This window comes from Lissotriton helveticus, chromosome 9 (assembly GCF_964261635.1).
Source record: "Lissotriton helveticus chromosome 9, aLisHel1.1, whole genome shotgun sequence".
NCBI lineage: Eukaryota > Metazoa > Chordata > Amphibia > Caudata > Salamandridae > Lissotriton > Lissotriton helveticus.
Window position 1 is genome coordinate 181295582 of NC_136070.1, and position 24021 is coordinate 181319602.

Sequence of the window (24021 nt, forward strand, 5' to 3'; positions counted from 1 at the left end):
AATCTGCCATGGTCCCTCGATCTGTTCTACCTTTGAGTAAAGTGGCGTTTTGCCTTTGGCTCTTTGTACTCGTGCTGGCCTATACCATCGGACAGGTTGTGATGCGATGTGAGCGTGCATACACCCTCTCACGCTTTCTCCTAAACGTTGGTTCATGCCTCCATTTAAGGGCGAGCCCATACCATCATGGGGCACTGAGGGAGGACATAGGATTTGATGTAACTGCGTCATTTGGTTTGACTGTGTGTGAGCTTATTCTAGGCTGCAATGCTTTGCATTAGAACAGATGGCCCTCTGTGAATGGTTTATGTCTGGATATGAGAGACGTGATATTTGACCAACAGTCCATTTCCAGGGAGTATGAGAGAACGGAGCGCTGAAAGTGGTCCGTTTTTGAGCATGATCAGTCTATTTTTGGACTGGTAGTTCTATTTGTCCCTGCAGAGTAATATTAAGTATTCTGCCGTATGCATGGCCAACTCGTGTTGTACTAGTTCACCTAACACGGACAAGCATGAACTCCATTGGTCCAAAATTCGACCCAATCGCGGCACAGCTTTGAAACCACACATTCAATTTCTCTGTGCGCGTTATGGATTGGTCCCGAAACGGACCAATAGCGGGGCCTGTTCGCCTCTGCACAGTCCCCTAGGACTGCATGCATATGGAATGAGGTCCGCCTTGGCTCGCTCGCTTTTGTTTGGCCGCCAAAGGAGACGGCCTCGTTCCCTTGCAGGTCCGCAATTTGACTACTTTACCGTGTCACCTAACACGGACTAGCATGAACTCCATTGGGCCACAATTCGACCCAATCGCGGCACAGCTTTGAAACCACATATGCAACTTCTCTGTGCGCGTTATGGATTGGTCCCGAAACGGACCAATAGCGGGGCCTGTTCGCCTCTGAACAGCCCCCTAGGACTGCACGCATATGGAATGAGGTCCGCCTTGGCTTGCTCGCATTTGATTGGCCGCCAAAGGAGACGGCCTCGTTCCCTTGTAGGTCCGCAGTCTGACTACTTTACCGTGTCGTTGTCCTGATGTCCTCACCTCCCCCTCGGCTCACAGTTCTGAGCGAGGTAACGACGGAGAGGTGAGCGCTTGGGGCCGGACACGGGGGCTGCCTTCATTCTACGAGCATGTGTTGTGTAGACCTGTTTCTATAATTACAAGCTGGGGTTTGGGCACTTTTTTGACCTACTGGCGACCTGCCTCTGAGCTTTTATAGACCGTATAGATCTTTAAGACACCTTAAGTGTAAGGAGATGTCTTTGTCAATATTTGAATGGGGCTTACTCGTTCAACAGGGATTTAATTCTGCACAGTTTTCCGGCCCTCTGGGTTGACGGGCCTGTTTGAACTTAAGCTCGATGTGCGGCCGTGCAGAGGGATGCCATACCCTCTAGAGGCCCGTGGGTCAGAGGTGTCGCCATGACACAGGGTCTCCCTATTTACACTATTGTGAGTGTTGATCTTCTAAAAAACTCATGTAATGATACGTATGCTGTTGTACTTTCTTCTTTCTGCTTCTTAGTGCGTGGCCTCCTTCACTGTGAGCAAGTGCCAGGTGAGGTGAGGTTTTTCCTCCCTGCAATTCGGGTGAGTGGATCTATGTAGGAGCCTATAGTGTACTTCACACTTAGATGTTTCCTTTGCAGACAATAACAAATCATGTTTGTCGCTTTGTATTTTGATTGTTTTATATACAGGAGAAGTTTTCTGACTCCTTACTTTTTGGAGGACAGACTCACTTATTGAGGCTTTTACCCAGTAAGTGTATTCACGTTTTTTTCTTTATTGCAGTAGTATATCATAGGTCCTGAAGAAAGCCTTTTCAAGGCTGAAACATGTCGACCAATTAAAATTCATGATTAATAGCAATTTCTTGCATGCTATTGGCACTCTGCTTTTAACCATACCACCTTGATGGTCAGACCCAATAAAGTTTTCTTATGACATCAAGGTAGGTTTTTTTAACAACACTTGGATTATGAACCTTGTTTCTTTTCCTTATCACATATTCTTTTGAGCACTGCAATTCAATCCTTTTCAGTCTGTGTCTCTGTTGGTTGAGGGTCAACGCAATGGTCCTAAGTTGTTGCTAGCCTTGGGTGCTTCCTAAGGAAGGGCATAATGGACATTGCTTTTGTCAACCATTCTACCCATATGACGATATTCTGCTACTGAGCAGGCTGATGGGAATTTTTCCAAGGACCTCTGGGGCTCTTCTTTCCCTTCAGGTTTCTCTCTTCGTTCTTCTCCTGGTATGATTATATATTTCAATCGTGGATAATCTGCACATTGACCTGTTGGTTTTGTCTTTTCACAGAGTGAGTACTTCATAGGCTCCCACTTTTAGACGTCTGGTACCTCTCGTGTTGTGTACCTCCTCTGGGATGCCTTTTTGTACTTATAAATAGCTTTATATATTTTTTATCCTTCTTTATAGGAAAACCATTAAAAAAGGGGTTGTAGCAAAAGGCCTGTATTCCTTATATTGGACTACACTGCATTTGTATATATGGAGGTGTAGTTAATAAATGTAGCATGCTTTACACCTGCATTACTGATGCGGAGAACAATCTTTTAAAATTGATTGTAGGAATCGATTTATTATCTACATGGTGCCATGTTGTCAACTCAGGAGTTCATTTGAGAAAAACACTTAGATGGTGTGAATTTGGTTGGAACTGAATTATCACGAAATGTAGTATCCTGATATTTCTTAATGCTATGACATAAGTTGGATTGTTTTAAGTAGTAGAGGACTTAGTAGCGATGGGAAACATGTAACCATTCATTCCTAAACAAAGTATACAGGCTGTAGTTCACAGAGCAAATTTAAAGGGGGAGAGGATGTAGTGCAACGGCAAGAGCTGCCGACCTTGGAGCTGGGGAACCAGATTTGAGTCATGGCGTCCTCTCAACATCCTGTGATTCTAAGCAAATCACGTAATCTTCCTGTGCCTACCAAAAATGAATGTGTCCTTGTGTAACATAACTGGTGCTCATGTAAAGCGCTCCAATACCTTCAGGTCAGTTCGCACAACATAAAACTGTATCAAAAAAAAAAGTAAGAAAGGAAATGTGTTACTTTAGACAGCACCGTTCTACAGAAGGATGCAAATTTAGCAAGGAAGGAAAACCTTGTCCTAAACAACGAAGATATGATCTGAAGCACACCTAGAGAGTAACAACAATCCATAAAATATAGGAGTATAAGCTCAGATAGTTGTGGAGATGGACCGTGAGGTCCTATTTATTATACAATGTGATATGGAATTTGTTCCTATGATGTTTTTAAACATTTTATATCACAATCTGCATATGTGAACACAGATGATCTTGTATTTACAATATACAATCCATGTGTAACAGTCCTTGTAGCAAGAAAGGCAGCGGTGTCAATTAACAGGCAAATAATGATATAAGTGTCGAGAGCTCTCGAGGGGAATAAAGAAACAGCAAACACGTGTTTCGTCAATATGAATTGTTCAATACTGTAAGTAGACAGATGTTAAAATACCAATATTAGATCAAAGTAAGGGGTAATGACAAAAGCAAATAGGAGATGGAAGAGGGTAGAGTCCAATATAATTGTGCGAGAAATTGTAGTCCAAAGCAAGAGCCAACCCTGAAGACAGTGAGATTCCTCCAGTAATTCCAAGAATCTCAGTAGTTGAAATGCTGTCCTGCCCTATAGAAAAGCATACTATAGTTGGTACTTAAAGTGTCTCTAAAATTTTAGACAACTATTGATTGGAGGGAAACAGATATACTTATGAAATTCACACCACTGACTGTAAAAACACCCAAACGTGCACCGGAAAATAAAGGTGGTAATCAGTCAATAATAAGATAGCTACCTATAGTAACTGATGATAATAAATGGTAGATGGTGATGGATGGTAGTCCTGAAAACTTGCGAAGTAGCATTAACTTAAGTCACCAGAGCAGAAAATGGGTATTACATGGTTGAGGGTAAGGGGAATGATGGAAAAATAGAAATACTCGGGTAAAAAAAGGGGGGCAGTATTCACTGCTAGGCAAGGTATATTACAAAATGAAGTGAAACTGATGTAGTAATTGCGTTACAGCGTAATGCAGGGATGCGTCATGATCCACGGTTGCATTACCATATAACACAAAGTACCCTTTTTTACCTACATTTCCATAATTCCCCGTACCCACAATCCTTTCCTCTTCCCCAGTATTTCCCCCTCTAATTACCAGACATCTCATAATGAGACCCTTCGAGGTGCAACTAGTGTCACTACTCTTGGTATGCTCAGACAGCTGTCTGTGGTGTTTCTGTTTGGTGCAGAAGATCATTTCACATTTCTACCTGTTTGTTTCACCTTTATTATGTAGTAAGTGCTGTGGGGTTAAATCAACAGAAGTGAGGTGAGGCGGGTCCCACTTGCTTAGCCTAGATGAGGCTAAGTTGGCTAGGCCCTTTTCAGACAGGATAAACTGCATTGTTGGGCAAATTCCATGCATGTCATAAGTTCATTTAAAAAAATTTTTTATTTGAATTCCCTCCATCCGCTTCTGCGATTCTCTGAAGCTGGTTTGCAAAGTAGGCAGAATTACTTGGAATGGAAGCAAACTTATAAAGCGCAATTTTCACCTAAAGGGCATCTTGGCACTAAAAATGAAACAAGTAGGAGATAATGGGGATTTGAACATAAGCTGGACTAACAGAACAGGGATGTTTTCAAAGCTTACCCAAACCCAGAATGCGAGGAGATGGATTTCTATTGCAAAGTCAGTACAGTCCATAGCTGAGAGCCATGAACAGAGAGGGGCTACCCCCTAGATCTTTTAATCTTAGGGATGGTGAGGAGCAGATAACTACTATAAAGTAATTATTGCACAAGGTAAAACAGAATGCTAAGGGAGATATTTCAGTTAATAAAAACCCTGTGCATTAGGCATAGTCTTGAAAGAAATGATGTACTTTACAGAGATGCAAAGCATTTGGTATGAGCCAAGGTAATGTGGTCAGTTTTTCCCAGTCTTCCGGGCAACCCGAACAACAACATTTTTAACTTGCTGCAACTGGGACAAGGTAATTTCATTGAGACTCCGATAAGGGACGAGTCAAAGTTTGATAGAACACAACTTGCTGCAACTGGGGCAAGGTAATTTCATTGAGACTCCGATAAGGGACGAGTCAAAGTTTGATAGAACACATAAACCAATGACTTGGCCATGTAAGTGTTGTGCCAGAAACATAAGTGCCTTTTTCTATAATTTAAGTTGAAAAATAGAAAGATGAGACCACAGTTTTAATGTGAGGAGCCACAAACAGTTGCAATCGAGGTAAACCCCAGGTAGATGGTATACGTGTGGAGCTGTGGGACAGAGAGCTTTAGCTCATCTATCAAGTATTCTGCATCTTACTAACAGTTTTGTCTTGTTAGCATTTGATTGCAGGAAGTTCAGTGACATCCATTGGTGGATAGCTAGGAGACAATTAGGTAGCTTCCTGGCCGAGTCGGCGATTGCTTGTACATCCTAACAATGATTTTTTGTAAAACATTTTTAATGGCATTTGAGATTATTACATACATCACATCTTTCACTGCCGATGGTATTGGCGTACAAGTGATAGGGCACGGGTACATCATACATTGACATAAGAGCGTATAATTTGAAGGTCGTAGAGCCCTCCCGCTCAGTCTGTTGCTTGGTGATGAGCCTTAGAGGCCTGTGTCCAGATACATTTAACGTTCATGCAGGATGACCGCTGTGCCGCGTTGGGATGTGAGGTACATTATCCCTCGTGTGTACCCGCATGTGTTCTCGCAGGAGTTAATGAATGTCAGCCATATTCTAACCTTGAACAAACTTGGGGTATAGAACTGGGATGCACTGTGTCATATGTTGCGATCGCGTGTATATGAGCGCCTGAATGCTGCACTATTGCGAGACGTCGTGTTGGAGTTGTGCAGGTGCGGGGGGGGGGATTGTTAGGAGCTGTCTGTATGAGGGTGCGGTGATGGGTTGTTGGGGGCCATTAGGCATGGCCCGTCGGGTGTCTGGGCCCGTTGCATACCCTCCCAAGCATCCGCAAGGGCTATAGCGGCCCTGAGGGAGCCGCCCATCCGTGTTTCTGCCACTGTTAGCGTTTCTTGTGTAAAGGAGCGGAGTAGCATGGCCCACGGCATGGAGATTGGTTGTTTGCGAATTCCCTGGACTTCCTCCCCTCGGAGTATTCCCTCTTCCGCTGCGCCTCATTTCTTGACCGCGCCCACCCAAGCCACCAGGGTAGGGCCTTCTGGTGCCTTCCAATGCATAGTGATGCATTGTTTGACCAGGAGGAGCACTAAGGAGGCAAAGCACATTTCTACTTTCATGTGCTTGTGATGCTTACAGATACCAAGAGCGTTAGCTTCCCATATGTAGAGGTCTCGAAGTCCCGTGACCGTTCTAAGGGTAGTGTGGATGTCCGCTGTAGAGTGATGGACAGTCCCATAGCATGTGCAAAAATGAGGCAGTGGGCTACAGGCATCTAGGGCAGGCGAAGGAGATGTCGGGGAAATACTTCTGGAGTTTCTTTGGAGTGAGGTATGCCCGATGCAGGATGTGCAACTGCATGTTTTCGAAGCAGTAGTTGTGGGATACCTTCTTGGTATATGCAAGTGCTTTTATCCATTCTTTATCATGTAATGGCCTGCGAAAGTCGGTTTCCCATTTTTCCCTGAGGGGTGCAAGAGTGGGTTGTTTAAGGGACCGTATGGCTTTGTATATCCAGGTGACTACGTGTCGCCCTGGGCCCATCTGTAGAATTGCATGGTGGACCGGTTGTGTAGGGGGTTCTGTATCAATTGTGTGCCATTGTTTGCAGCAGTCATCTAGGAGCTGCCTATGCAACAGGAACTGTCCCCTGGGGAGGTCAAAGTAATTCATGAGTGCCTCAAATGTCTATAGCGTCCTTATGTCCGTCAGGGCGTGTTTGGTCCATATGTGTAGCATTCTCTCCATGTAGTGTGTGCGGCCTTTGGGAAGCCCTACCAGCGGCAGGAGAGGGGAGTACGGAGGTGCAGCGCGGTGCATTCTGTGGATGCGTGTGAGACAGGCGCGCGCTATCATCAGTTGGAGTGGCTTGGTTGGGGGCGGCACAGCCCTTGGCAGCAGCATGCGATGGATGGCGGGGGTTTGAAGTTGTCCAGCCGTAGTGATCAGTTCCCTCTGCGCCCGGCCCACTGTGCAATGGGACACCCATTGTAATTGGGCAGCCAGGAAGTATGCCTCGAAGGATGGGGCACCTAGCCCTCCTTGGTCGAGAGGCAGCTGCAATTTTGCAAGGGCGATACGTCTACGGCCATAGCCCCAGATGAAGGCCCCCAGCAGGGTGTCTAGTTCGCTGAAAAATGAGCGGGGGGAACCACTGGGAGGTTGGAAAAGAGATATAGGAGTCTTGGGACTAGGATCATTTTTGCGACGTTATCTTACCCGTGACTGCTAGTGAGAGATCTTTCCAAACTTGTATGGAGGATCTGATACCCGCCATCAGTTTATGGTAGTTGCCCTTGTAGATGTCCTTCGGTGTATGATATAGTCGAACTCCTAGGTATCGTACCACCTAGGGACTCAATGAGAGGTCAATGTTTCCCAGTCTCAGCCGGCACTGGGGCATGGCCTGTCCCAAGGGATTTACGGTGGACTTGGACCAGTTGACTCTGAGTCCAGCCACTTCTTCAAAATCTTGTAGAATGCGTAATATAGGGGAGAGGTCTGCTGCAATATCTCGGATGTAAATGAGTGGATCATTGGCGTACAGTGACACAGCATGGGTGGAGTTGGCGATCGGGATTCCTCACTCCTCGCCTGCGGCACAGAGGTGGATTGCCAGAGGCTCCATTGCCATGGCGAAAAGTAGGGGGGAGAGTGGGCAGCCCTGCCGGGTACCTCGGCGGACCGAAAAAGGGGCAGAGATGAGGGGGCGTATTCCCGCTCTGGAGGTGGGCGTGGAGTATATGAGCCTAGTATAAGCCTGGAGGCGGGATCTATTCCCATGTGTTGTAGGACCCGAAATAAGTATGCCCATAAGAGGGTATCAAAGGCTTTTTCCAGATCCAGGACCAGACACGCCGCTCGGGAGAAGCAGTCACGGTTCATGGCGGGGGTTTGAAGTTGTCCAGCCGTAGTGATCAGTTCCCTCTGCGCCCGGCCCACTGTGCAATGGGACACCCATTGTAATTGGGCAGCCAGGAAGTATGCCTCAAAGGATGGGGCACCTAGCCCTCCTTGGTCGAGAGGCAGCTGCAATTTTGCAAGGGCGATACGTCTACGGCCATAGCCCTAGATGAAGGCCCCCAGCAGGGTGTCTAGTTCGCTGAAAAATGAGCGGGGGGAACCACTGGGAGGTTGGAAAAGAGATATAGGAGTCTTGGGACTAGGATCATTTTTGCGACCGTTATCTTACCCGTGACTGCTAGTGAGAGATCTTTCCAAACGTGTATGGAGGATCTGATACCCGCCATCAGTTTATGGTAGTTGCCCTGTACGTGGAACAGCCGCCGGATATTGTAAGAGGTATTCCTACCCGGCACAAATCCATTTTGATCCGGGTGGATCAGTTGCGGAAGTATAGGGGCGTATCTAGCCTCCAGGATTTTTCCGTAGATTTTATAGTCCGCAGGTAATAGGGCTATAAGCCGATAAGAGCCCAGTTGGTGGGGATCCCTGTCCGGTTTGAGAAGGGACACTATAACTGATTCGCACATGGATTGGGGTATGGCGCCCTCTTCAAGGGCCGCTTGGATCTGCCTCTCTAGTTGGGGGACCAATTGGGATGTGAAGGTGCGGTAAAATTCTAGTGGAAGGCCGTCTAAACTGCTCGGATGGGGCCGTCGAGGTCTATCTGGGGTAGTTGGTGTTGATTCAGGAAATGGGAAAGGGCCTCCACAGGTATCTGAGCGGGGCTAGCGTATAGTAATCTGTAATGTTCTTGAAAGGCGCGCAGGATTGAGTCCTGGGAGTATAATAGACTATCTCGAGTACTGCGGATGGCCGTGATTGGCGGGAGGGTCGAATCTTGCCTGACGAGCCACTCCAATAACGTGCCCGCCCTGTCACCCTCTTTGTCAGCACGGGCCGCATATGCCGCGAAGTTATACGGGCGCAAGCTCGCTAACGCCTCTTCATATGCGGTTTTGGCATTAGCAATTTGTGCCGGCGTGGCTTTGTCTGGGTCGGTCTCTTTTGTAAGGGCGGCCAGTGTTTGCTGTGCGCTTTTGATGTCTCGCTCCAAGACTTGGCAGACTCCCGTGATGTGACGAATACATGTGCCTCATATAACTACTTTAAAGGGACATCCGAACGATGATATGCTAGAGCAGGACATCTGCAGGATGTAATGAGCGCAATCCTATCCTGACTTTGCAATAATTACCAAACTTCTGCCAAGCAATACTAACCATAGCTATACTATTAGAGCTAATAACACGTGCGTTAGATTTTTTAAAAACATAATAAATAATTTAATGAACATATATGTGAATGCTTCAGGTCCATGAACTTCTAAATATCTATAAATAAATAACTACATAGTAATGCTATAAAATATGCTGTATGACTAGCATATTTTTCTAAATGACCACAAATAAATAATATTATCAAATGTAACCTAGTGTTCTGATGTGCCCTTTCAGTCACTAGAAAATCCAAAGTCCTTAACCCGTTCTTAGGATTGCAGACTGCATTCTAGAGTGTGCATCAGATCCTACTCCTCACACTTGGTGGTGCACCTTTTCTTTTCTTGTACAGCACGTGTTGCTGGTTTGGAGGTTCCTGGCTCCGATTTTAGAAGCTACATTGTGGAAGGGAATTTTAGGCAATCTATTTATGATTTGGTTTTCTCACTATTATTTTAATTAAATTTGATTTCCATGTACACTTGCTTCAAAGGGGAGCCTTTGAATGCAAGTTGGAGTTTCTGGACTCCATTTCACTATATTACTTTATCCATTATGATTTTCGGCTGACGTTTCACGGCCTATCCATGCCCCCTTTGCATAGTGGGCTTTTAAACCGCATAGCAGCACGTCCGCGCAGCAGGCACACCAAAGGTGTGCCACAGGCAAGCCCACCTGCCATGTGCCAGAACCCTTGGACCTCCCAAACTGGATGGGGATTCACCTATCACTTACTCACCTAAATGCCTTTTGAATTATCGGGTGAGTGGCACTAGCCTTTTCTGCACCCCCCTCGCCCACCCCCCTCCTAAGCACTATGCCGCTTCCACCATACCTGTCTGGTGCTCCCTTTGGATCTTCTTGCTGCACATTCATCTGGGTTGTCTGGGAACGAAGCTCAGCTTTCCGCTAACGCTTTCTTTTTTTTCTTATTAAAACCTGTTCCCTTATTAAGAATAAAATTACATTTTTCAATTTTCCCAAGTCCTATAACCATAATTGCGTATGTGCAATAGAAAGTTGGCCTCATGATTTTTCGGATCCAGATTTAGATGAGGCATTACTTGTAGGATTTAGTATCTTGCGTCAGGATCGCAAGAACAAGGAATGGGGGGGGGTCTGTCAGATATTTTACGTAGTAATTTTCAGTGTATCATCACATCCCTCATCTCCCCTGTGTGCAAGGCAGTTATCTTCTATTTGGAAATTCATGATACCTTTACCTTTTTGGGCTTATTATTTAGTACCCTTCTGGACCAAGGGAAGACTTTGTTTCACTTATTTGTACCTATTAGAACCTTTTCCTTAGGAATTGAACTTTACCATTCTGGGGGCTTTAATTTTTGTTTGAGAATGTCCTCTTGTTCTGATACTCGCTCATTGACATTTTGACTAGCTTCGGTCTCCTGCAACTTGTAGATCTACCTACTCATTTGGCTGGCTACACTCTTGATGGCATTTTCACTAACAACCTCCTCCTTCAAGTTGACTAAGTGCTCCCTCACATAGTCTGCCCATAGTGCTCTTGGATTTTCTCTTAAGTTGCCTTTCTTTACAAACTTTCGAAATGCCACCCTATGAGGACTAAGATTTAGGACTGGAAAAATGTGATGGTAAACACTTTTAATCAGGTCTTAATAGCTACTTCTTATATTTCCCATCACGTTTTCGAAGTGGTTTCAGCTCATTTTCATGACTGGCTTACGAAGGCCTCTCAAACTGTTGCCCTACTAAAAACTGTGATTGAACATTGGGCTAAACCATCTGCTCCATGGTTCTCGGACAATCTTAGATTGCTGAGACAATCGTGTTGTCAGTAAAAACAAAAATGGCATTTAACATACGACTCACAGGAAAAAATTAAATATAGGTCCATATTTGTGCTTATAAACATGACACTTTTTAGGAGAAATCTCAATATTGCACTTCCGAATTTAATAACACCCAAATCCCTCGTAGAACCTTTTTGAAAAAGTAAATATGCTTTCAGGTCCCAAAAATCCTGTTATTACAATCTTTTTGTGATAATCTGGCCGTGTTTTTTTCAAGCGAAGATTTGTAGTATTTTTTTCAGAATTTCCCAACACCCTAGAGCTTGTGCAATATAATGCTCCTGTTTCAATGGAGGCAGCAAATACTACAATTTTGTCCACTTTCTCTTCTCTCTCAACCTCTCAAGAGAAGGCCCTTATTCTGAACACTAAGTCTGGCCTTCCCATTGGATCTGTGTCCGCCTCAAATTCTACATCTGGTCTCTGATGTAGTGGGCAAACATTTGGCATTGACACGTATTTCTGCAATCGAATGTGGTTGTTTTCTGAAGGCTTTGAAAGCAGCAATAGTGATTTGCTTTGATTAAAAAGCCAATCTGGGCCCTAAAGACTTCATATCACCCCATATCCCTGCTGCTGTTTCCTGCTAAGTACTGGGAAAACACCTGAATCAAGAACTGACAGCTTTGCTTGATAACTATGATCTGCTGGATCCATCTCAAATTGGTTTCAGAAGTGGACACTGTAATGAGCCTGCCCTAGTGGCAGCAATGAACAATATCGGTTCAATAGTGCTGCGATGTCGTGCTTTATAATTGTAATTTCATGTCATTTCAATAGTAGATGTGGGTGTGGCTGTGGTATTCATCGTGCTAGTTTTGTCTGCACCCTGTGATACTGTGTCACCTTCACTTTTGATAGCTCACCTTTCTTAGGGGCCGATTAGGATTGCGGTTTTTCTGCATCCTCCGGGCCGGCAGAAGTGTCCGCCGGCCCGGAGGATGCGGAAAAACCACACCGGAGCCTTCAAAGACCCCCCCCCCTGCCAGATTAGGATGGCTGGGGGGTCAGGAAGACCGTCCGCCGCTTTTCCGCCACGGTCGCCTTCCGACCGCAGCGGAAAAGTTCTAACATGTCTGGTGGTGTCTATCAGACACCGCCAGGCATATTAGGATGTCTGTACTACTATGCTTTTCCGCGGCGGCTTTTCCGCCATGGAAAAGCATACGGACCTTCACTTCAGGGGCCCGTAGCGGGCCCCCTGGGTGAAGGGGGGTGGGGAGTGCACTTGGAGGGTACCTATGGTACCCCTGCATTTGCGTGCACAAAGCAGCAGGCACTGCGTGGTGCCTGCCGCTTTGTGCATGCAAATGCGATGCATGCATTTTTAACCTTGCGGCTGGTGCAGCTTGAAGCTGCACCCGCCGCAATGTTAAAGATAGAAGATATGACCGCCACCCTGGCGGTCACATCCTAATCTGCTAGGAGGGAACGTCGCAGCCCCTGCGGACGTTCCCTCCTCCTCAGGGGTCGCGGACGGACTCAAGTCCGTCCACGATCATAATCGGCCCCCTAGTTTGGGACTAAAGGCACAGGGCTTAGTCCACTTAGTTATTTTCTATCAGGAAGGACCTAGTCAGTAAGAAGTAAGTATTCCTTACACTGTGAGGTGCACAGGGTTCATCCCTTAGTCCTATCATGTTAAATTGTATGTTTCATCCTTGGCCAAGCTTATTCAGTTTTTTGGTTTTAGCGTAGTCGTATGCTGATGATACTCGTAACAGGATACAGATGATGTTCACATCTAGTTGCTCAGTATTGTAGGGACTGCATGTTGGCAATCAGTAATTGAATGAAGAAAAATTATTTAAAAGTAAATGCTGATAAATACCCAAGTTAATCGGACTGTCTCCTCTTAAGAGCTTTAACATCATTTGATCTCTGAAGAAAATGTTTCCTATGTTTTCGGAGGTTGCTCAGAAAACTGTCGTCCTAGCACTGATCTTCTCGAGGTTGAATTACTGTAATGCATTCAGGGCTGGGTTAACCACTAAACAAAATAAGCACATGCTTTGGGCATCCAGGCAAGGGGGGCACCATAGAAATTTTCCATTGCCGGATTTACCATGGACCATATTGTGAAAAACTGCAAATGGTGCAGCTGAACCTATAAATAAAGTGGAAGTATACAAAACACTATTTTCCATCTTACTGTAAGTTCTGTTTCATTTCGAAAAAGAACATTTTATTTTGAGGTTTATTTATTATCGTTACATTTTGAATTCGATATATATGGGGATACCAGAATCTTTTTAGTGCTTAAGGCACCTAAAGGTCTTAATCCGTCCTGAATGAATTATATCTTAACGTCAACCAAGGATCATTAATCAAACTTCAAACGGTACACATTGCAGCCACTCAACTTATTTTTTACATTTCTTTTAATTGGTCGGTACCTGGGAACATAAAAAATTGCATTGGCTCCCAGTAAGGAAAAGAATTTTGTTTGCGGTTCTGTGCATAGCGCACAGAGCTTCACACAATCGGGGTCCTCAATTTTTTAGGTCTAAGTTTCAAAGGTACCTACCTAGGAGGACCCTGCGCTCTGCACAAAGTAAATTGTTGCTATTCCCCAGGTTTCGTAGGGCAAGATGGGAAAGCAGATCCTTTGTCCATGCTCCAGCAAAACTTGGAAACTCACTTATTCGACATATTTCAGAATTAGACAATCATCTTCTGTTTAGGAAGAATCTTAAACTGTGACTCTTCTCCCGTAAAACTGTGCTTTGTCGCTCTGTTTTTCATATTTCTTAAGTTCTGTTTTTTGGGAGTTTTTAGCACCTTAATGCCTAATGGTATTTTTGCACAGCATAATCTTTTCACTGTCATACCTATTTTTTTCAAGTACATTTCCTTTCAGGTTTTCACTTTAGGCTGCATATTTATCGGGTTTTTTTTCGCACACCAAATACATTTTTTGTGAATGTCTCACTTTCTAGATGCGATTGTTAATAGTTCTGCTTAACTGACCCAACCGTTAAATATTTAGTCTGCCCCTAAGTATGTTAGTGCTGCACGGTGCCATGGAGTTATTCCAAACACAGCCTTTGTGCTTCTGGCACCCGATTAAGTCTTTGGTTAAATGATTATTTTCTTCTGCTGCATGCATACAAAAACAAACATTGAGTTATTGCTTGCTTGGTTCTGAATAATTAAATGTTCTTATGCATTGTACGGGCTAAAAATACCAAGAACTATTAGAAAAACTCATTAGGGCTTTTTGCAAACCTCTTGGGAACTAACATGATTTGTGCTTTCCTCTCAATTGTTTTTCTGTGCTAATTGCGTTGTGTCTGCTAGTCAGGTCATGGTTTATCAGATGCCACCACAGGCTGCTGAGCCCTTGGTGACAGATGGGTAATGCTGCTGAAAATAATTTCTGTTTATTGAGCCTGTTGTTGGAATCCTAGATTTGTTCAGGAAACTGTAATTTGTGAGTTCTCTTGAAATAACACAACCTGTGTGACAACCACAATTTACCTTACTGTGCCTGTTCTCCATCCAACTAAACCCGCTCCTGTCAAGCGCCCCTGTTTGGAATATCTTTGAATTTTATTACCAATTTTCTACTACTTCAAGCTCCATGTTAAAGGTTAACTTAGAGAAATAGACAAAATAAAAAAAGAGAAAAAGTTCACTGTCCCAGGGCTCCTTGGAAGGCGGTAGCTTTCAGTAATTACCCACTTTGCTCAGTCCTTAAAACATCTCCGGGTTCACATCACTAGGAACTCGCGTTTATTTCTAAATGTTACGCATGGCTTGCTTTTGCCTTTGAAGTCTGTACTAGAGTGATTTCAATGGGGTTCTCTTGAAATGAAATTACAGAACAGAGGCCTGCTTACGTCCTTGGGAAAATAACTTTCAAAAGAATATTTCATAGCAATGGTGGGATTATTCATGATATGGTCAGCTAAAATAATCTAAAACTACATTTTGGTACATTCCCAAAAAGTTTAAAGCACATTTTAAATATTGACAATTGCTGTAGTAACTACCACAAACTTGTTGTGTGTCAGAATATCGTTTACAAAAAAATCGTCTGACTTCAATATTGTTCCACATTGGGTGTAGATTTTCTATTATTAACTGCCAATGGGTCATACTTCCATTAACAATATTTAGGACACACTATTTTTGTCAGACAATATTTACAATACAATATTCTGGTGCCATATCTCGCAAACTATGGATTCTGAAATATAAAAGCAGTTGTAAATAATTCATGTAGAATTAAAAGGCTCGTATTCATGGACACTGCAGAGACCTGTGGCAATCTATGGCTAACTCATACACATTTAAAAGTTATCAAAGTTACTAAAATGTGCTCAGCATGCATTATTTTGAGTTTTAGTTAGAAAAATAGTGATGAAAATAGGTTGGTGCAAATTCTGTTGCAATCTGTCAAGTCAGATATGAATATCTTTAGCTCACACACTACCACACTGCATGCACATCTTCATATGGAAAGACACTTTAAACGTGTATTTCACTGATGTTAATTTAAAGTGTTATAATTTAGTGTACAATGGAAAAATTAGTTATTTGAAAATATGTATATGGGGATCTTAAAATGTGTGGAATATTGTGTTTATTGTTACATTTTAATTCAGCCATTTATAGCGATGGATTCTCTCCATTCTTTATTGAACACCTAATAATACTTGATGTTTCCATTAAACAGGATGCTGTTTCGAAAGTGTCTCCAGCCACTCTTCTTACAGAAGCTTTCTTCTCCTTATGGACACAGGCATTTCTGGGGATGGCTGAATTCTGTTTTCAACAAGTAAGAAAGGAGATTCTACTCTCACCACAAAAGCATGTTAAGAGATAGACATATATTTATTGAATTTGCTCTCTCAAGCCCTCTTGGTTTTGCCAGTCTTGTGTCCTCTGTCATAATACTGATTGTAACCTTTCAAAACGTACCTGAGCTGCTACCTTCCATCTGAAGCAGTCTTTGACTGCACTTTGTACAGAAAATGCTTTTTGTGGTCATCACTTAGGAAGTTTGAGTGGAACCTGCGGCCGCGGTCATTGTTAGTCTTTGCTTTCATTTATTGTGGCATTGGACGAACATTTGTGGTCATCAGGCTTGGTTGGGCCGTGGTTACAGTGAGTCAATTGATCAATTCAGTGGTCGTGTCTCGTGCTGCAGCAGTCACAAGCCCTGCTATCCCACAGCCCCAGGAGCTACGAGGAGGTGCACGCACATGTACCACCAGCACCTTGAGTCACCGATGCCTACAAACTATAGTACATTCTCTGTACGACCTCCTCCAAGCTGGCCTTAATACAATTATCTCTGCATTGCAGGTAGGGATACCTCTTATTTCACTGAAGAAAAGAGTCCTGCCTCAGATGGAACAACTACAGATCAGGGGACAAGATTGAACTAAACAAATGCGTACACTGCCGCTTTTCAGTTGCACTGATACATGATAATGTGACCAAAATATGTTGTATTCTTGATCGCCTTTTTCGCAAAGTATTGTAACTCACAAATCTGCTTATTTTAGTGTTCACACAAAAGTAAGATTTTCTGAAATCTTTCTTAGAAGACAAAATAAATTATTGCCGTTAATACCAATGTTTGATTTCCATTTAGATGGATTTGTTTAGTAAGTATGAATATCTATATGCTGGTTAAAGTGTTACACCAATATAAAATTCCCATTGTCCAAAGTGAGTCATATCTCACTGTATTCCCTATGCCAGGCCGCTCAAGACTTCCCAGTCTGCCCATACGCAGAACTGAAAAACCTCATCACATATTATTTCCTCATATCTTCCTTTTCTCTAGCAAGAGAATGCTGCAGTTGCATTGCTCTTCATACATATTTGGTGCCTTGCATAAAAACATGGGGTGGGGTTGGCAAGAAGCATTTGCACAACTTACGTCACATTGCTAATTTAATAAGAAGCAACATGCCTCATCATTTTCTCACTATGATTTTGGCCTGGTGCCCTGAGAGTGGACGGACTCAGTAAGAGGTGCCTCTCGGGAGATCTGTTGTATGGGAAATCATACCAATGTATATGTAAGCGGAGGCCTCTGGCTGGTGTGTTGAATGCTGTCACCCTCACAGCCACCTCCGCCAGTGGGAGGCTGGTTGCTTCTGTTCAGGTAGTTCAGAGAGCCCTACGAGCAGTCTTATTTCTTTTATTTGATTGTACTCCCAGTCCCACAGCACAGCAGCTGTGTATGTGTAATTCCGAAAAGCACAGCCTTGTGAGCAGTTTCTTTCTCACTCTGAGCCTATGAGATAGATTGGTTGGTAAATGAGCCTAAAGAAGAAATGTTTATGCCATCAGCAGTTCACACCCTGCCAGCTTGAATATCTGTTGAGTCAACTCAGCATCTTATCCTTCAACAAGTGACATTAATGTCAGAGCGTGACTGTATTATGAGAGCGTTCTATTCTAAGCTTGCCCACTTTATAACATTCTCTGTCTCTGGACAGTTGAGGCAGTCTCCATGTACCTCAGTGCATAAAAGAGGGCTCAATGGGTCAGGAGGAAGCAGTACCTAAAAACCATGCATTAACAAATGCAATAGATTTCACTTTGCACTGTATTTCACATGACTAAGGGAGGTAGTTTAGTAGTAGTAGTAAGTACATGGTAGGCCTTGTTTCCCCAAACTATAGTCCACAATTCCTGTTCCGGCAATAGTCTGGCAATAATGTCACTGGGTCTCCAGATGTTGGATGGCATTCATGACATATTCTGAAGTGACACTTTTATACCCAGTCCAAGTCTGTGAGTGGGGAACACCCACTTTGTCTAATCCTGAACTGTTTCTGACAATTTCTTTCATTTTCTCTGGATTTAGCTCCTACCTGTCTAGGGAAACAAAGAGCAGTCAGGCCCAGAAGTGGGCTACATTTGCCAGTGACAGGGTAGGCATCTTCTGAAGCCGAAAAGGCTCTGTCTACAGCCCTCAGGTTACCCTTAGAATTCCACCTGAGATTACAGACCTTGGTTCCACACATTCACTGAAGCAACTTCCTTTCTTAATTCATTACACAGTGCTCTCAAATTTTCCATGTTGAACCTGTTAACATTAATGCAAGGCAAACAACATTTTGGGGGATGCTAAAATCCCTGGTGTTAGAGAATTTTCAGCAGGCCAAGCAGATATTACTATTAGAAGGATTTAAAGCCATGCTAAGCCTTACAACAACCGAAGCACCTCTGTCGAATCTGAGTCAAGGGGTTATGCTATTCTACTGATTCCTCCAATTCCTTAAAAACTGATAGTGTTCATCTATCCCGTTGTCCTGGGCTAATCAACCAGTTAGGGTAAAAGTATGGAATAAATCAGGCTTTCTCGACATTTAGCTTAGTCAACTATTTTAGTAGAAGGAAGAGTCTCTATCGCCAGAACTCTAATAAGACCATGAAAATCAGTACATGTAGTGGGCTATACCAGACATCAGGACCCCATATTATGTGTGGTTAGGATCGTAAGATTGGAAAGGCATTATTGAAGATCAAGAGGGATATCCCACCTATCCTAACCCTCCAACGCAGCCAAATCAGGCAAGCCTTGTGAAATCAAGGCAACTTTCATTCGGCACAGAAAGAGCAAATGAGGCCCAACATGATTTAAAGAAAGTGAAACTTGAGTTCATAGCCCCCTTTTTGGGGGTCGGATCTCAAAAACGGTTTGTTCTAGCTTCTAAAGGCAGGCAAGAGAGAGTTCAAATTACACCCCTTAAAACAAACTCTTTGCTGTTTTCAAACTCACTCCAGCACTGACAGTAATAAACTCAGGAGATTTGGCCCGAGTGGGTTTTCGTATGACCAAATGGGGAGAGGTAACAAAGGTTCATTTCTATTTTAAAATAGTGGCAGCCACTGTAATGGAGAGTCAGGCCGATCTGACTAAGTATGGTATAGAACTTTATGAATGGCCAGGATAGGTTGATACTACAAATCCAAAAGTATGTACCTCAGACCCACCCCTTTTAAGAAATTATGGGAGGCTGTGTTCTACCCAAATTGAGCTACCCCGCCTATCCAAGAACCAGCCCATGAAGCGGAGTAAATACTGGTATGAGAGAGGCAATTCATCCAGTGTTTAATTTGTAAAAGAATGAGTGCTGGTGTCCAAAGCTCTGCTTGGAAGTGAGCAGCCGGCACCATTAAATATGTGCATAGACTTCAATCCACCTCTTTCTACTTTAATCCACTACCATACACTCCCTGACCCTTTATCTCACCCCTGCAGGATCCTGCGTTCTCCCCTTACGACAGTTTTTCCGTATTTCTCTCACTTTGTCTTTCCACTTTGTGTGTTTTTCGCTCTCTTGCGCTCGGGAAACGATAATTAGGAATAATAAGTGTCAGTCCTCCAAAATAAGTGCTGGTGGCTCCTCCATCGGCAACCACCGGCTCAAGTTGAGCACTGGATTAATCAAATTGGGTACAATAACATTCACAAATGACAAAGCTGAAAGTGAAAAAAACTAGTACGAGTCTTGGCATCATCATAAGCTGGATACAGAACATTCGACAAATCATTGTGGTAGAGGGGATTATCTCCGTAACTACATATATGGGTGACCTGCAGCAGACAAGATCCTTGTTTGCAATATCAATAGGTTTACCGTACTTGTAAAATTAACCATATTAAAATGTATTCAAAATGAGTATTTGATCTTAATGTTGCAAGAGACTTGGCTGTAGGAGAGCCCCTCTATGGATGGGTTTATTGTTATTGCTAGAAATGCCACCCTTATTTTATTTTATTTATTTTAATTATTTATATAGCGCAGCTGATACCTTGCAGGCTTCCTGGCGCTGGAGAATACTTTACTGAAGAAGAGACCGAAGTATGTAAAGGCGGGGAGGTCTAGGGGAAAAGCCAGGTCTTAATGCACTTCCTAAATGGAAGCAGGTGAGGGATCTGGCGTATGTCAATGGGCAGGCTGTTCCACAATTTGGCAGCTGCGACCCTAAAAGATCTACCCCCAGTTCTGGCTTTGTTGTATCTGGGCACCCTTACCAGATAGGCCGAGGATGATCGCAGATCTCTGGTGGGAGTATACCACAGAAACAGGGCTTGCAGGGGCCTGGGCCCGAGTCCATGCAGAGCCTTGAATACAATGCAAAGGGACTTGAAAGCCACCCGCTGCTTTAGGGGTAGCCAGTGCAGTTCGGCCAGTGCCGCTGTGGCCGAGGACCTTCTCGACCAGCCCAGAGCCAGCTTGGCCGCGGCTGATTGAATTCGTTGCAGCCGGTCCAGTAACGTAGCAGGGGACTCAAGGAGCAGGGCGTTGCAGTAGTCAAGGCGACTCAGAATCGTACACCTGACTACCAACGCCCGGGCTTGTGCAGGGAGAAGTGGCATAATTTTTCGCAGGGAGCGTAGCAAAACCGTGCAGATCCCCACTGTTTTTGCCACCTGGGTTTCCATGCTCAGTTTGTTGTTGAGCATGACCCCCAGGTTGCGGACCGAGGAGACAGGTTTAGGTTTCTCCCTTGTCTCAGGAGGCCAGAAGTCATTCGGGAACTGGCGAGGTAAAGTAGTGCCAGCACAAAACAGAACCTCTGTTTTGGAGGCGTTAAATTGAAGGGAGTTCCTATGGAGCCATCCAGCCGTTTCTCTAAGACACTCATGGAAGGAGGTCAGAGAGATAGAGTCTTCTCCTTCCCAGGAGAGAATGAGCTGGGTGTCGTCTGCATAATTAATTGTTTTTAACCCGAATGACTTAATTAATGTGATCAGTGGTTTAAGGTACACATTAAAAAGGATGGGACTAATGGAAGATCCCTGGGGAACTCCCTGTGGCACCGATGAGAAGGCGGATTGGAATGGGGGGAGGGAGACAGCCTGTCTCCTGTCCTGTAGGTAAGAGTGGAACCAGAGTAAAGCTGTGCCTTCCACACCAGCTTCCCTGAGTCTCAGCAGCAGCGTCCTATGGTTGACCGTATCGAATGCGGCAGACAGGTCCAGCAGTATTAGTACTACTGGCTGGCCCCTGTCTGCACGCATGCGAAGATCCTCCATGGCTGTTAAAACCGCGGTTTCGGTGCCGTGGGCAGGGCGGAAACCGAACTGGAGATCGTCTAGAAGGTTGTTCTGCTCAAGATGAATGGAAAGGCAGGAACTGACCCATCGTTCCACTACCTTCACAGGGAAAGGCAGTAGGGAGATGGGTCGATAGTTAGAGAGACAATCTGGGCTCAGAGAGGGTTTCTTCAAGAGCGGAGTGACAAGCGCCTGTTTCCATGGGGTTGGAACGTAGCCACATTGTAGAGACTGGTTGCATATTTGGCGCAAGATGCCAAAAAGTTCTGTTCCAGAGCTTTTCCAAATTTTTGGAGGCAGAGGGTCGAGCGGGGAACCCGAGGTGATTCCGAGTGCCAGATTTTCAAACTCGGGTTCAGAGATCTTAGAAAATTCTCGCAGTCTAGCCGTAGAGCCGGAGGAACGAAGTGACAAGTCATAAGGGCCAGTGCTGGCTCCCTGAGTGTTGGCATCTCCCAGTAATGGGGGGGACTTCAAGTTTTGAATAATGATATTGATTTTATTAATGAAAAAAGTTGCCAGATTATCGCAAAGGGCTTGGGTGGGAGGCTGCGTCGACGTGGCACAGTCTGGGTGAGTTAGATTTCTAAGTATTTGAAAAATACTTTTTGAGCTGTTGGTGGCGTTGGTAATAGTAGAACAGTAGTAATTAGCCTTTTCTTGGACAATGGCAGTTTTATACGCCCGAAGGTTGTCTTTCCAGAGAGTTTTATTGGAGTCAAGATAACCTTGCCTCCATTTTCTCTCTGATTGTCTGCAGGCCAGCTTAAGGGCTCTCAGTGAGTCGTTAAACCAAGGGGCGGCTGCTCTTCTCCTTGGTTTGCATTTTTTCAGAGGGACGAGACGTTCTGAGGTATTGGTGATCTTAGTGCAGAAGGACATATAGTTGTCCTCCACCGACCGGGCGGTGGAGAAGCTGTCTTCCACCTCGAATACGGGGCCGGCCAGTCTCCGTTTATCTAAGGCTTTCCAATCTCTATACAGATGGTCAGGTGCGGCACTGAGTGACGGTTTGTTGGCTCTGCCGCTGGCTATGTGAAATTTGATAAGCGCATGGTCGGTCCAGCACATAGGCAGGATGTCGCTCAGGAAAACTAACTGGGGGGGAGGAAAAAATTAGGTCGAGCTGATTTCCAGCCGAGTGTGTGGGTTTCCTGACCAGTTGAGAGAGTCCCATGCCTTCGCAGGAGAGTAAGAGATTGTTTAGAGCAGAGTCCAGACTGCCATTGGGCCAGAGGTTAAAATCACCCAGAACAATCAACTTGTTGTGGGAAGTGGCCATATTGGTAAGAGTCATAAGGAGCGACTGCTGCTGTGCGGAATTAAAAGCTCCCGGCGGGCGGTAACATATTACAGCCGTAAAGGTTATTCCGGAGAGAGAGTTGATCAAAAGACCAAGTATTTCCGTACCAGCCACTGGGTCCATGTCAAGTGTTTTTATGGACCAGGAGGCTCTGTAAATTATGCCAACTCCACCACCCCGACCCTTGGGTCTAGGGAGATGCAAGATTTTAAAATCTTGTGGACATGCCCAGTCTAGATCTATATTACAATCGGAGTGGGTCCAGGTCTCAGTCATGAACAATACGTCAAGGTGGTGATTCTCAATAAGCTGAGAGATTTCATTGGCGTGTTTAGGCAGTGACCTGACATTCAGCAGGCCGCCCATCAATAGACCTTTACAAGCAAAGTCATATAGAGGAAAGGCAGTGTCTGCGAAAGAGAGTTGGCCTTCATGAGCAAAGTCTCTAAGAAAGAGTAGAGACTCACGTGTCAGATACGGAAGGCTGGTAGTGGGTGAGAGGGCAGGAGCATCGGGGATCGCTGCGATCACTGCCGAGGCGCGGACGAGCGCAGACGAGCTTGCCTTATGCGCGCCTTCGGCGCGCATTCGTCGCGCCCGCTGCGCTCGTCCGCTGCGCTTCCGACAGAGGCTCATGATTTATAGACGGTGTCGGTGCGTGGGGGGGAGGGCGTGGCCAGGCGCGGTGGGCGTGTCTGGCGGCGACCAGGAATGGCGTCAGGACGCGATGTGCTCTACGAGCGAAGCGACAAGCTGTCTGCCGCTGAGCTGAAGCACAGGTAGGGCCAAGGTATTTACACAGTGCAAAAGGTCTTAAAATCACACAATATACACAAAGAATAAGATTTTAAAAGCAAGCGACTACCGGCTTCCGCCTCAGTAGTATTTCAAGTTGTCAATGAGCGCTGGCGCTTTGGCGCGTAATTTATACCAATTGGGCGGGGGGGGGGGCATGGCCAGGCGCGGTGGGCGTGTCTGGCGGCGACCAGGAATGGCGTCAGGACGCGATGTGCTCTACGAGCGAAGCGACAAGCTGTCTGCCGCTGAACTGAAGCACAGGTAGGGCCAAGGTATTTACACAGTGCAAAAGGTCTTAAAATCACACAATATACACAAAGAATAAAATTTTAAAAGCAAGCGACTACCGGCTTCCGCCTCAGTAGTATTTCAAGTTGTCAATGAGCGCTGGCGCTTTGGCGCGTAATTTATACCAATTGGGCGGGGGGGGGGCGTGGCCAGGCGCGGTGGGCGTGTCTGGCGGCGACCAGGAATGGCGTCAGGACGCGATGTGCTCTACGAGCGAAGCGACAAGCTGTCTGCCGCTGAGCTGAAGCACAGGTAGGGCCAAGGTATTTACACAGTGCAAAAGGTCTTAAAATCACACAATATACACAAAGAATAAAATTTTAAAAGCAAGCGACTACC

At 44.9% G+C, this 24021-nt stretch overlaps 1 protein-coding gene across 2 annotated transcripts in view; it reads left to right on the plus strand.

Annotated features, from left to right (window-relative positions):
• Nucleotides 1–24021, plus strand: part of DMAC2L (distal membrane arm assembly component 2 like) — a 176960-nt gene that overhangs the window by 92344 nt on the left and 60595 nt on the right. For both annotated transcript variants that reach the window (XM_078662021.1, XM_078662022.1), the window contains one exon: nt 15939–16040. In XM_078662021.1, coding sequence (XP_078518147.1) covers nt 15939–16040 — 102 coding nt within the window. The remainder of the gene's footprint in view (nt 1–15938; nt 16041–24021) is intronic.